The 12,853-nt window shown below is 48.1% G+C and overlaps 3 protein-coding genes and 2 non-coding genes across 7 annotated transcripts in view; 4 read left to right on the forward strand and 1 right to left on the reverse strand.

Moving 5' to 3' along the window:
• Window positions 1-3,581, forward strand: part of HNRNPC (heterogeneous nuclear ribonucleoprotein C) — a 50,170-nt gene extending 46,589 nt beyond the window's left edge. The window contains exons 5-8 of one of the 3 annotated variants that reach the window (XM_056863356.1): window positions 873-1,033; window positions 1,659-1,760; window positions 3,208-3,365; window positions 3,462-3,575. In XM_056863356.1, the coding sequence (XP_056719334.1) occupies window positions 873-1,033; window positions 1,659-1,760; window positions 3,208-3,365; window positions 3,462-3,545 (505 nt within the window). In that variant the 3' untranslated portion in view covers window positions 3,546-3,575. Of the gene's footprint in view, window positions 1-872; window positions 1,034-1,658; window positions 1,761-3,207 lie in introns of all 3 variants that reach the window. The other 2 variants (XM_056863355.1, XM_056863354.1) reach the window with 2 other exon arrangements.
• A 4,595-nt stretch (window positions 3,582-8,176) lies between these two features.
• On the forward strand, window positions 8,177-8,494 carry LOC130489706 (histone H4). The gene has a single exon (XM_056863483.1). The coding sequence runs from the start codon at window positions 8,183-8,185 to the stop codon at window positions 8,492-8,494; it is 312 nt and encodes a 103-aa protein (XP_056719461.1). The 5' UTR covers window positions 8,177-8,182.
• Window positions 8,495-9,398: 904 nt separating this feature from the next.
• Window positions 9,399-9,471, reverse strand: TRNAF-GAA (transfer RNA phenylalanine (anticodon GAA)). Its single transcript has one exon. It is a non-coding gene; the product is annotated as a tRNA-Phe (tRNA).
• An 895-nt stretch (window positions 9,472-10,366) lies between these two features.
• LOC130489701 (histone H2B 1/2/3/4/6-like) lies at window positions 10,367-10,753 on the forward strand. The gene has a single exon (XM_056863480.1). It carries the CDS (start codon window positions 10,367-10,369, stop codon window positions 10,745-10,747), a length of 381 nt encoding a protein of 126 aa, XP_056719458.1. The 3' UTR covers window positions 10,748-10,753.
• A 1,794-nt stretch (window positions 10,754-12,547) lies between these two features.
• Window positions 12,548-12,619, forward strand: TRNAD-GUC (transfer RNA aspartic acid (anticodon GUC)). Its single transcript has one exon. It is a non-coding gene; the product is annotated as a tRNA-Asp (tRNA).
• The last annotated feature ends 234 nt before the right edge of the window (window positions 12,620-12,853 follow it).

Raw genomic sequence — 12,853 nt, forward strand, 5'->3', positions numbered from 1 at the left:
GTGTGTGGATCTGTCGAAGAGGCAACCTATAGCTATAGCCAGACCTGCTCCTTTTCCAAAGTATTCTGAACCAGCCAAGAGGTGCTACGGGTTTCAGTGAATCAGCTCACCAGCAGTCCCGGAAACTGTGATTTGGGATGTTAAACCCATACTGAGCCACCGTGGTGTAGTGGTTAAGAGCGGTGGTTTGGAGCAGCAGACTCTGATCTGGAGAACCTGGTTTGATTCCCCCGCTCCTCCACATGGGCGGCGGAGGCTAATCTGGCGAACCGGGTTGATTTCCCCACTCTTCCATATGAATCCAGCTGGGGGACCTTGGGCTAGTCACAGCTCTCTTAGAGCTCTCTTTGCCCCATCTCCCTCACAGGGTGTCTGCTGTGGGGAGGGGGAGGCAATTTTAAGCCGGTTTGATTCTCCCTGAAAGTTGGCATATAAAACCAGCTCTTCTTCTTCTATTGCCCTTTCCGTCTTCCCAAGGAGGGAATATGGAATCATTTATCTTTTAATGTTAGGAAGGGGGAGATAGCTCAAGAAGAGAAGGGTTTTGGACTGCAAGAAGGGAGGTTTCAGCGAACAATTTGGGCGGGGAACGGCAAGACAGAGGCCGGGGAAACTGGGATGTGACTTCGGACAGGATCCTTCTGGCGGGGGCATTCAAAGCTTGCTCAGGAAAGCAAGCTTCGAAACCCCAGTCAGAAGCACCTCCTTCCCAAGAGGAATCCCTTAACGTTGGCCATGAACCATAAGCATTTAAGAAGCCTTGGGTTAAAAGGCGCCTGTGGTTTGTTGTGAACCGTAAGGAGGCGACTGTTTTTTGATGGCAGCCGCTCGGGAAAACAGTTCTCTGACGAGGGGTTGTCTTGTGCTGCTAGGATGTACAGTTATCAGGCCCGGGTTCCACCTCCACCTCCCATTGCCAGGGCCGTGGTACCCTCCAAACGCCAGCGGGTCTCCGGCAACACCTCCCGCAGGGGCAAGAGCGGCTTCAACTCTAAGAGCGGACAGCGGGGATCTTCCTCCAAGTCTGGAAAGTGTACGTGTTGAACCTCCTTGCAGGAGTTTGGGGGGTGGGGTGTCAGCGGGCCTTCCTTATCCAAGACAGTTATCCTGCCAAGCTTCAAAGGGTTACATCCTTGCCTCTTTGAAACGTTACTTGTTCAAGGAACATTGCAGTATCGTAGAATCGTGGGGTTGGAAGGGACCCCCAGGGTCATCTAGTCCAACCCCCTGCACAACGCAGGAAATTCACAACTGCCTCCCCCCATACACCCCAGTGACCCCTACTCCATGCCCAGAAGATGCCCCCCCCCCAAAAAAAACCCTCCAGGATTCCTGGCCAATCTGGCCTGGAGGAAAATTGCTTCCTGACCCCAGTAGTGGGAAGGAGGAGAATACGCAGAAGGCTAGTTGACACGAAGGGAGTTGATTGACCTCCTGAGAGCTGGGCCCAGCTGTCTCCGTCTGTTTCCCCCTATATTGGGAATCTGGGAAGCAGAAATGTTTCTAGCTCAAAGCTGCCTCCTCCAATCATTTCACCTTCCTTTTTGCCGGTTGGCTCGATTTCTCCCTTTTTAGAAGGAGAGGCGGGGAATCAGGAATGAGCATGTCAGGGAATATCCTGGCTCTCTGGCGTTCACGGCCTTCCTTCCCCCTTGCAGTGAAAGGAGACGACCTGCAGACCATTAAGAAGGAGCTGACTCAGATCAAGCAGAAAGTGGATTCCCTGCTGGAGAGCCTGGAGAAGATCGAGAAGGATCAAAGTAAGGGAAGGGGTTTGAGAAGGAAGGCTTTAAGCCCCCCCCCCCCCCAATTAATTCTTGCTTGAACCCAGGGCCCTTCATGGGCTAAAGTCTGGCAAACTGGCTGGAAGCATCTCTTTCTGCTTATGCCTGTTCTCAACAGAATCGCTCATTTGTGTGCATAATGTATGAGGGACCTGGAGCCAGCGTGGTGTAGTGGTTAAGAGCAGTGGTTTGGAGCGGTGAACTCTGATCTGGAGAACCGGGTTTGATTCCCCACTCCTACACATGAGCGGCAGACGCTAATCTGGTGAACTGGATTTGTTTCCCCGCTTCTATACATGAAGCCAGCTAGGTGACTTTGGGCTAGTCACGCTCTCTCAGCTCCATCTGCCTCACAGGGTGTTTATTGTGAGGAGGGGAAGGAGATTGTAAGCCGGTTTGATTCTTCCTCAAGTAGTAAAGTCGGCATATAAAAACCAACTCTTCTTCTGACAATATGTGGCCTGTGGTGTAGGATATTTCACGTGGGTTATTGTGTAGCCTTCTGGTTGCTACCTTGAAAACCTATCTGGCAAAGGTCCCACATGGCGGCTTACAGCAGCAGCCTAATGACTAGTTAGGGAAGAGTTGTAGCGCCATCCCCGGCTGGCTTGCCCGGAAGCCTTAACTGTGTTTCCAGGAGGGGGAATCTGGCTTGAAACCCTTGCGTGGAACCAGAGTTTCACAGAACAGCCTTGCAGATAAGCCTGAGGAAGCTGCTAGCCCGCAACACCGCTAGGCAAATGAAAGACACAAGCTGGCATCCCTGTATAATTAGAATCCCAGCTGTAAACACAAAGCTTTTCCTGCCTTTTTTCCCCCAAGGGAATGATTGCTGCTTCCCATAGGCAGAGTTTTGTCCTGATCTAGGAAGCTGTGTGATCATGAGACATTTCTGGATGAGACCAGCAGGTCTTCTGCCGGAGCAGCTCGTTTTCCACAGCGGTCGAGCACAGTGTTGTCCCCCCCCCTGCAGTTGACATTCAGAGCCAGTTGATCTGGATATGGAGGTTCCATGTCTCCATTGCGGCGGCCTCCTCCCTGAACGTGCCCCATCCCCTTTTGAAGACCCATCTCTGCCAGTTTGACCAGTGCATGATCTTACCCCCTTCCAGCGTGGTGTAGTGGTTAAGAGTGGTGGTTTGGAGCGGTGGGCTCTGATCTGAAGAACCGGGTTCCTCACTCCTCCACATGAGTGGCGGAGGCTAATCTGGTGAACTGGATTTGTTTCCCCACTCCTACACATGAAGCCAGCTGGGTGACCTTGGGGTAGTCACACTCTCTCAGGCCCACCTGTCTCACAGGGTGTCTGTTGTGGGGAGAGGAAGGGAACGTGATTGTAAGCCGGTTCGATTTCTTCCTTAAGTGATAGAGAAAGCCGGCATATAAAAACCAACTCTCCTTCTTCTTTCCTCCCTTCTCCTAGAGCTGAAAAATGATAAGTCGGAGGAGGAGCAGAGCAGCCTCTCGGCAAAGAAAGAAGAGAGCAACGTCAAGATGGAGTCAGAGGCCGGAGTGGATGACTCGGCCGAGGAAGGGGACCTGCTGGACGACGACGACAACGAAGACCGGGGGGATGACCAGGTACGGAGCTGGCGGAGGCAGAGAGCCTCGAGCACAGAGCCCGGCTCTCCCCGTTCGCTAACCAGCCCCCTGTGCCTGTCCCCTTCTCTCTCTCAGCTGGAGTCCATCAAGGGGGACGACAAGGAGCCGGAAGAAGGGGAAGATGACAGAGACAGCGCCAATGGCGAAGACGACTCCTAAGGGCCCAGCACATTGCTCCTCCTCCTCCTGCCCCCCCCCCCCGGCAAACACGACGTTCTCCTGATATTGAGCCTCTCACCAGCCCCCTCGCTGGCTGCCTCCTCACTGCCCTCCTCCCCTCCCCCGTCGACCGACCCCGCGCGTGTTCATGATGTTGTGTCTTCTGTTGCATTCTCCCCCCCCCCCAACTCTCCCCGGTAGTTCTGTTGGACCCACGTAATTCTCCTCTTTTAATTTTGATACCTCTTTATTGACTTAACAATTAAAAAAGGACGTATTGTTTTTAGATGACTTTCTCTGTCGTGGTGTTTGCAATGAAAGGGTGGCTCTCCACCCGAGAAAGCATATGTATGTCCACTCTGGGTACACTCTCGGGTCTCGGATGCAGCTCCCCATTTGATTGTGTTTGCTGATCTCTAGCTCCGTGACTTCTGCAGATAGAGGCTACATATAATAATGAACTTTTATTTATACCCCGCCCTCCCCCCGGCAAGGCGGGGCTCAGGGCGGCTACGAACATAGTTAATACACATAGACATTTAATTGCAAAAATTAAAACTTCTGAACAATAAAACATTCTAGTACGCTGCATTCCTTTAGTTCTGAATTTGGCACCCGATTTGTCTTTTTAGGGAGAAATGTTACTGCCTAGGGAAGAGGGAGGGAGGGGAAAAGGAAGGGGAGTTCAGTAATCAGGTTTCAGGGTATGCTGCGGTTTCTGAAAAAGGTTGTTGGATTACTGATTCTGAAGCAGCTGCTTGATGCCTTGACAGGATTAGGTCCAGCTGACAAAAAAGTCAGGATGGGAAGGGAGCTACTAAACTGGTTCTCTTGCATTTCTCGTGGGAAAGGGCATGGAAGAAATTCAGAAAGTCAGTCCATTGGGTTACTATTAAATCTTATGCTATTAAGAGCAAAAACAAAAACTGGTGGTTTCCACTCCAAGGGAGACTTAAGCCAAAACAAAACTGGGTAGAAAGAATAGGTGATGGGTGTGACTTGCACTTGAACACCTGGGAACCTGCCTGTCCCTTGAAAATGTGGCCTCCTCATGAGGAAACTCCCACCCCCACTGTTCGCTCTGCGGCTTGGCATGCGTAGCCTTGTGTAGAAGAAGGGTTGGTTTTTATATGCCAGCTTGCTTTCCCTTTTTAAGGAGAATCAAACCGGCTTACAGTCTCCTTCTCCTTCTCCTCTCCCCACAGCAGACACCTTGTGAGGTTAGGTGTGGCTGAGAGAGCTCTTAAGTGAACTGTGACCTGTGCCCAAGGACCGTCACCCAGCTGGCTTCATGTGTAGTAGTGGGGAAACCAACCCGGTTCACCAGAAGTGTACCTGAGTGAGGCAGCTGTTTCTTCATAGTCTTCTGATCAGTGTAATTTTAAATGAAAGGGTGTTTGCTCAGGCTCCACAGTAACCAAGCCTGGGCTGCTGGCTGTTCCCACTCCAGCCTAATCTAGATTATGTTGTAGAGCAGTGGTTCCCAAACTGTTTGTGCCACTGTCCCCTTGTTTCCTCAAACTCAACCTCAGCGCCCTCTACCCTCCAACAACACAGTTGAAGGGGCCCGCCTCTAGTGCCCCCCTGCCTCTTAGTGCCCCCCCCGGTAATCCTGCCTCCCCCAGGGGTGGTACTGCCCACTTTGGGAACCCCTGTTGTAGAGTATGAAATAGGAGCAGAAAAGAGCAACCAAAAACAAGCATAGGGCTAGAGCAGCTGCTGCATGAGAAACGGTTTAAATGCTTAAAGCTATTTAGTTTAGAAACGAGGTGAGAAAGGGGAGACAAGACAGTGGTCTATACAATTTTGCGTGATGAGGGGAGTGGACAGGGAGAAGCATTTCCCCCCTCCCATAATGCCAGAACCCCGGGGTCATCCACTGAAGCTGAAAGGTGGGAAATTTGGGACAAAAGGAAATTCTTCACACAGCGCATAGTCAACGGTGGAAAACTCTGCCCCAGGATGTGGTGATGGCTGCCAGCTTGGAAGGCTTTAAGGGGAGAGAGGACCAGTTCATGGAGGACTGGGCTATTAGTCAAGATGGATATCTACTCAATCCAGTATCAGTTGCTGGGAAGCATGGGCCAGAGGATGCTGCTGTGGGCTTCCCGGAAGCAACTTCCTGAACAGAATTGTTGGACTAAATGAGGTGTTCAGTCTGACCAGCATGACTCTTACATTAAGCAATTTTAGTTTATCTAAAGTCTTACACAAGCTGGCAGGACTGCTCTTCGTTATGTGGAAATGGCGTTCTGTGACGGTAGAGATGTCCAGGTTGTTTTACGGCTTTGGACTGTTCCTATGCACATTTTTTTTCTTGCTGTAGCCTAATGTGAACATTCAGAGAAGAGCAAAAGACTGCCCTGAAGACTGTGTTGCTCGGCAAACTTCTATGAAATGTTCCTGGGGTGCAAAAATGGCCAATAAAACGGGAGGGCAAGGAGTCAAAGCCTAAGGGGTGCCCTAAACAGCCGCCTTCTCTCAAAGCGTTTGGCTGGCATGACCCAGTTAGAGCGGTTCCTCAGTGGAACAGGCTTCCTCGGGAGGTGGTAACCGCTCCTTCCCTGAAGGTTTTTAAGAAGAGGCCAGATGGCCATCTGTCAGCAATGCTGATTCTATGGCCTTAGGCAGATCATGTGAGGGAGGGCATCTTGGCCATCTTCTGGGCATGGAGTAGGGGTCACTGGGGGTGTGTGGGGGAGGTAGTTGTGAATTTCCTGCATTGTGCATAGATTACCCTGGTGGTCCCTTCCAACGCTATGATTCTATGACCCCATGTATGCTACTACACCCCTCTGCAAATGTGCGTTCAGACTGACATTGAAGAGTTGCCAACTTCCTCTACCACTTAAGGAAGAATCAAACCGGCTTAGAATCCCCTTCCCTTCCCCACAACAGACACCATGTAAGGTAGGTGGGGTTGAGAGAGCTCTAAGAGAGCTGTGACTAACCCAAGGTCACCCAGCTGGCTTCATGTGTAGGAGTGGGGAAACAAATCCAGTTCGCCAGATTAGCCTCCACTGCTCATGGAGATCGGCTAGAGATCAGCTGTAATAGCAGGAGACCTCCAGCTAGTACCTGGAGGTTCAAGAACAACAGCATGCGGCTCAATCACAATAAATATGACTTCAAACAAATATGGTACTGAGACCTTCATTCAAGTTATACACCAGAAAACAAAATATATATCCAAGCAAAGAAAAGCAATATTCCAATAAGGAGATAACAGGAATTAACCGAGTCGGTTTGAATTTTTGCTTATGAACTTGGAATATTCTTTTCTCCTATGGACTGGGAATGAACTTTAATTCCTGTTATCTCCTTATTGGAATATTGCTTTTCTTTGCTTTGATTGGATATATATATTGTTTTCTGGTGTATAACTTGAATGAAGGTCTCAATACCATACTTGTTTGAAGTCGTATTTATTGTGATTGAGCCGCATGCTGTTGTTCTTGAACACTTAGTCTTTATCAGCATAGGTTTTTTGTTCTCTTAGTACCTGGAGGTTGGCAAGTGTATCTATTAGGTGCTTTGGAACACAGGCAATGCTGCAGTCGTCTTGCTCCTGGGATTTCTGGAGGCACCTGGTTGGCCACTGTGTGAACAGACGGCTGGACTTGATGGTCCTTGGTCTGATTCAGCATGGCCTTTCTTATGTCCTTGTGTTAACCAAAAGTGTTGTGTATAAAGCGCCATCAAGTCACAGAGGACTTACGGCAACTCAATAGTGTTTTTGACGCAAGAGACAAACAGAGGTATTACATGGATTTTTTGAAAGCCTATGTATGTTCATTTGTGGGTAAATCCTATCAAAACCACACGAGAGATTTCTGAATTAATAGGCATGAGCTGCAAAAACACTACCCCATAAAACAGTGGTTCTCAACCTTTTTTCGCTCCATTCCCCCCTTTCACCATTGCTCAGAATATAATTCCCCCCCTTCCCAAGATAGTCATACACTTTATCGATTGGCGCAAATTAAATCAAAAACAAACTACAATTTTACAGATTGTACATAATCTACAGGACTTCACACTTTGCTGAATAGCGGTCCCAATCTCCCCCCTGGAACCCTCAAATCCGCCCTGGGGAAATTCCCTCTTGGTTGAGAACCCATGCCATAAAATAATAATACCCCATAAAATGCAAAATACCGTGACCTGGATGGCCCCAGGCTAGCCTGATCTCAGCTGCTAAGCAGGGTCAGCTCCGGTTAGTACTTGGATGGGAGACCACCAAGAAATCCCGGGGTCGCTATGCAGAGGCAGGCAATGGCAAACCACCTCTTTTAGTCTCTTGCCTTGAAAACCCTACGGGGTTTCCATAAGTCGGCTGCGACTTGACAGCACTTTACACACACACAAAATGCAAACTGAAAGAGGTAAAGAGGGGGAAAAAGAGAACCCGTAAGGCCCTATAGACGAAAGGGCGGAGCCTGTGAACGCTCATTGGCTCATTTGAAAGGGAGTAGTCGCAGTGGATTGGATAGTACTCTTTTTTTGCCCGCCAAAGTTCTCAGACGGCTAGAAGGTGGTGACTTGCCGTGGTTTTCATTCTGGTCCACACCCTGCCTATATAAAGGGATAGTTAGGCGTTTGCAGTTCATTCGGCGTTTGTTCTTCTAGCAGAGAGGATGTCTGGACGTGGCAAAGGAGGGAAAGGCCTGGGGAAGGGAGGCGCTAAGAGGCACCGCAAAGTCCTTCGGGACAACATCCAGGGCATCACCAAGCCCGCCATCCGCCGCCTGGCTCGCCGCGGGGGAGTGAAGCGCATCTCGGGGCTGATCTACGAGGAGACCCGCGGCGTGCTGAAGGTCTTCCTGGAGAACGTGATCCGCGACGCCGTCACCTACACCGAGCACGCCAAGAGGAAGACGGTCACCGCCATGGACGTGGTCTACGCCCTCAAGCGCCAGGGACGCACCCTCTACGGCTTCGGGGGCTAAGGGGAAAGAAAAAAAAAAACAGCCCTGCAGAGTTTGCAACAACCAAAGGTCCTTTTCGGGACCACCCACCTTTTCACTAAAAGAAGCTGCTTTCGCTGTGGGGGAAAAGTCAACCTGATCTAGAAACGGGTTGACAGCAAGAACAATTTTTTTTGCTACTTGCTTAATTTTTTATTTTAATTGGTTTTTTTAGGGTACAAAAATGAAAAGGGTATGGGATGGGGAGAGGGAAAAAGGGGTAAATATATTATTGAGTAAATATATTGCATTTCTCGAAATTAGTTTGTCTTAAAATGCACCCGATCGTATTACAGTATAACACTCCATCAGTTAGTCTATTAATCCATACATAAACCCATAGCTACTCGCCTAATTTTCAAAGGGTATTAGTGTCAGCTTTCCCTGATTTTAAACGATTAATTTTTCTTTTTCCGGCCTTTTCCCCTAAGTTTTAAGGCTAAATAAAGTAACAGCATGAGCCAATATTGCACCAAAAGCTAGTAAACGGGTTCTGGCTGAGGTTTTACTCCAAACCGTCCAGGCATTCATGTTGTTTCCTTTGCAGTGTCTCTTCCCAGGGGAGCTCGGCCTTTCTCAGTAAAAGAAAGGGGCATTTTTTTTCAAGCGCCTTTTAAAAACCAAAAATAAATACTGGCCGCTTAAATACGAATACATTACTCGAAAATGAGCCCCACATGTAAAGGATTTGCATAGAATACACCCGCGACTCTTCGCCGGGCCAAAGTTTTAGAGAGCTGGCTGATGAATTCAAAGGAGCCTTTACAGTGCTCTGTTCTCTCTCTCCATTGAATCGGTTGCTGCATTTTGGAGTAGGATACAAGACTGAATAAATGCAGGAACAGTACCAAAGCATAAATTACTCTGTAGGGATAAAAGCACAAGCTGCCGAAACCCGGGATCGAACCAGGGACCTTTAGATCTTCAGTCTAACGCTCTCCCAACTGAGCTATTTCGGCTCATGGAAGGGGTCTTTCTGTTTCTCTTTGAGAATTTGTCCTAGACCGCTGCAATCCAGGACTCCATAAATTCAAATGAACAGCAAAGACATAAGAAGGGCCCTGCTGGATCAAACCAAGGTCCATCCATCAAGTCCAGTAGTCTGTTCACACGGTGGCCAACCAGGTGCCTCTAGGAAGCCCACAAACAAGACGACTGCAGCAGCATTGTCCTGCCAGCGCTTCACAGCACCTAATATAATAGGCATGTTTCTCTGATCCTGGAGAGAACAGGCATGCATCATGACTTGGATCCATTTTGACTAGTAGCCATGGATAGCCCTCTCCTCCATGAACATGTCCACTCCCCTCTTCAAGCCTCCCAAGTTAGCAGCCATCACCACATCCTGGGGCAGGGAGTTCCACCATTTAACTATGCGCTGTGTGAACAAATGCTTCCTTTGATCTGTTTTGAATCTGTCACCATACTAAATACTTCCTTTAAGAACAGGCCAGTTATGATGACACTTTGCAAGTTTTACATTCATTTTTATTAGAAAATAAAGGAAACCGGGAGGGGGAAATCCTTCAAAGACCTTCGAATTCCAAAATAATCCTAACAGACGGCTCAGCTGCGGCAAACGGGCAGTCTTGCATTGCGCGGCTCTTTCAACCAATGGGAAGGCTGTGTTCTCCGAAACAACCAATCACTTAAAAGCAATTTAAATGAGCAATGGAATTTCGGAAACGCTTTTCATTGGACGAGCCCTCCTTCCAATGGTATACGGCCGAGAATCTCTTTATCCAATAGGAATCCAACGCTTCGAATGCTCTCATTTGCATAAGAGTCATATAAAGGGGAGCATCATACACTGGGTAGCTGTTTTCACTCGGTGGGTGTTTGGAAGCGGTAGCCATGCCTGAGCCAGCCAAGTCCGCCCCAGCCGCTAAGAAGGGCTCCAAGAAGGCCATCACCAAGACCCAGAAGAAGGGGGACAAGAAGCGCAAGAAGAGCCGCAAGGAGAGCTACTCCATCTACGTGTACAAGGTGCTGAAGCAGGTGCACCCGGACACCGGCATCTCCTCCAAGGCCATGAGCATCATGAACTCCTTCGTCAACGACATCTTCGAGCGCATCGCCGGCGAGGCCTCCCGCCTGGCCCACTACAACAAGCGCTCCACCATCACCTCCCGCGAGATCCAGACCGCCGTGCGCCTCCTGCTGCCGGGCGAGCTGGCCAAGCACGCCGTCTCCGAGGGCACCAAGGCCGTCACCAAGTACACCAGCTCCAAGTGAGCCCCTCTCCCCTCCCTGGAGGTCGCAAGCGGCAGATCTCGAAGCCAAAGGCTCTTTTCAGAGCCACCCACTTTTCTCAGCAAAAGAGCTTCAATGGCAAAGCCTTAAAATGAACCTAATGTGTTTGGGGATTTAAAAAATGTACTGGTTTGAATGATATGCGGGACTCCTCTCAAAATGCCTATGGCTGATGAGGCGCTTGGGAGATATTTTCTTTATAAAAGGGAAAAAATCCTAATCCCTGTCTAATAAAATGCCACACTCCCAAGTGATTCCCTTTCCCTGAAGGTCGAAAGCACCAGACTTCAAACCCAAAGGCTCTTTTAAGAGCCACCCACTTTTCTCAGCAAAAGAGCTGCTGTTACTTTGCATTACCCCACACGTTTTTAATTTAAAGTATTCCGAGTTATACAAATCTAAACAGACCTGCAGCACAATGAATGAGCACTCTAGTAAGCTTCATTTAGCAGTAAACTTCAATGTTTCAAGGGGGAGCTTATTTATATTCAACGTATACATAAAACATACAACTTAACGTACATTCAATATAACATAGCAAATGCGCCTTATTGTCTCCTAAATTAACCAATTGTTCCAACCAATCTTACTACCACCTTCCTTTCCATACTATCATGTTATGATATTATCCATATTTCTCCTTATATTCTATTATGCAGCATATAAGACTAATCATTACAGCTATATTAATTAAAATCTACAAAGTACACCAGCTCCAAGTAATCCTTTTTCCCTGGAGGTCAAAAGCGGCAGGCCTGAAAACCCAAAGGCTCTTTCAAGACCCACCTACTTTCTCAGCAAAAGAGCTGTGAACGCTTGTACAAAGGTTGATGTATATTATGAGTTTTAAAAGAACCTAAGAGATAGTTTAAAACTAGCTGAACCATTGTTTTAAAAAGATATCTTTATAAGAGCATAGCCGCATAATCAAAAGTTTAGTAACAAAAGATGCCCGGTTGTAAATTCTCAATAGAAAGCCAAGTTGCATTTGTTAATAAATAGAAATTTGAATTTGGGTTTTGTTTAATGCAAAGGCTTAACTTGGGGGTGCTTTGACAAAAAGTACATCAAAATTCACAGGAACATAAGGAAAGCCCTGCTGGATCAAACCAAGGCCCATCAAGTCCAGCAGTCTGTTCACACAGTGGCCAACCAGGTGCCTCTAGGAAGCCCACAAACAAAATGACTGCAGCAGCACCATCCTACCTGTGCTCCACAGCAGCTCATATAACAGGCCTGCTCCTCTGATCCTGGAGAGAATAGGTCTGCATCATGACTAGTAGCCATTTTGACTAGTAGCCATGAATAGCCCTCTCCTCCCTGAACATGTCCATTCCCCTCTTCAAGCCTTCCAAGTTGGCAGCCATCACCACCTCCTGGGGCAGGGAGTTTAACTTTGCGCCGTGTGAAGAAATAAAATTAGTGAGGGCAACCAAAACACACATAAAAATGGCGAAGCTCAGAAATGGAGGGGGGGGGCAGCATGTCCGTCTCCCAGACCATAGCTGATTGCACCGAAAAGCATATATTCGTTATAAAACGCAGCTAATGCAAAAGTGAGTCGAAGTTTAAAGAGGCGCCTGCTACATTTCCTGCTGCGTCTCAGCCATTTGGGATAATGCCGTGCTTTCCAAATTAGGATTAAATAGCATAAAAAGGAGGCGGCAGAGAGCGTTTAAAATTCGCGCCCTTAGACGAAATTGAAAGATTGATTGCTAGGATGACCCAACCCTGGCTCTGGGAGTTCTACAAAAAGAAACCTTTCTGCATTTGTTTCCGTCTTCCTCGTTAGTATAGTGGTAAGTATCCCCGCCTGTCACGCGGGAGACCGGGGTTCGATTCCCCGACGGGGAGACGATGAGTTTTTTTTTGTTCCAACCACTTTCGTGTCTAAATTAACCCCTTTTTATTAAAACGCATCCCACAAAATGCCATTTTTTATGTAGCATTTGTTCAAAAAATATTGCTAATATGAAAAAATGTTGTTTTAGAACCTTTATTTTTTAAAGCTTGTTTGCGCGCTGATGATGTGAGATATGCGTTCAGGTTGTAAATCCAAAACTCGAGGTCAATAAACAAGAGAATTAA

This window comes from Euleptes europaea, chromosome 18 (assembly GCF_029931775.1).
Source record: "Euleptes europaea isolate rEulEur1 chromosome 18, rEulEur1.hap1, whole genome shotgun sequence".
Lineage (NCBI taxonomy): Eukaryota > Metazoa > Chordata > Lepidosauria > Squamata > Sphaerodactylidae > Euleptes > Euleptes europaea.

Excerpts from the sequence above, each read along its gene's own strand:
- LOC130489701 (XM_056863480.1), top strand. The coding sequence starts at position 10,367 with ATGCCTGAGCCAGCCAAGTCCGCCCCAGCCGCTAAGAAGGGCTCCAAG.
- LOC130489706 (XM_056863483.1), top strand. The coding sequence starts at position 8,183 with ATGTCTGGACGTGGCAAAGGAGGGAAAGGCCTGGGGAAGGGAGGCGCT.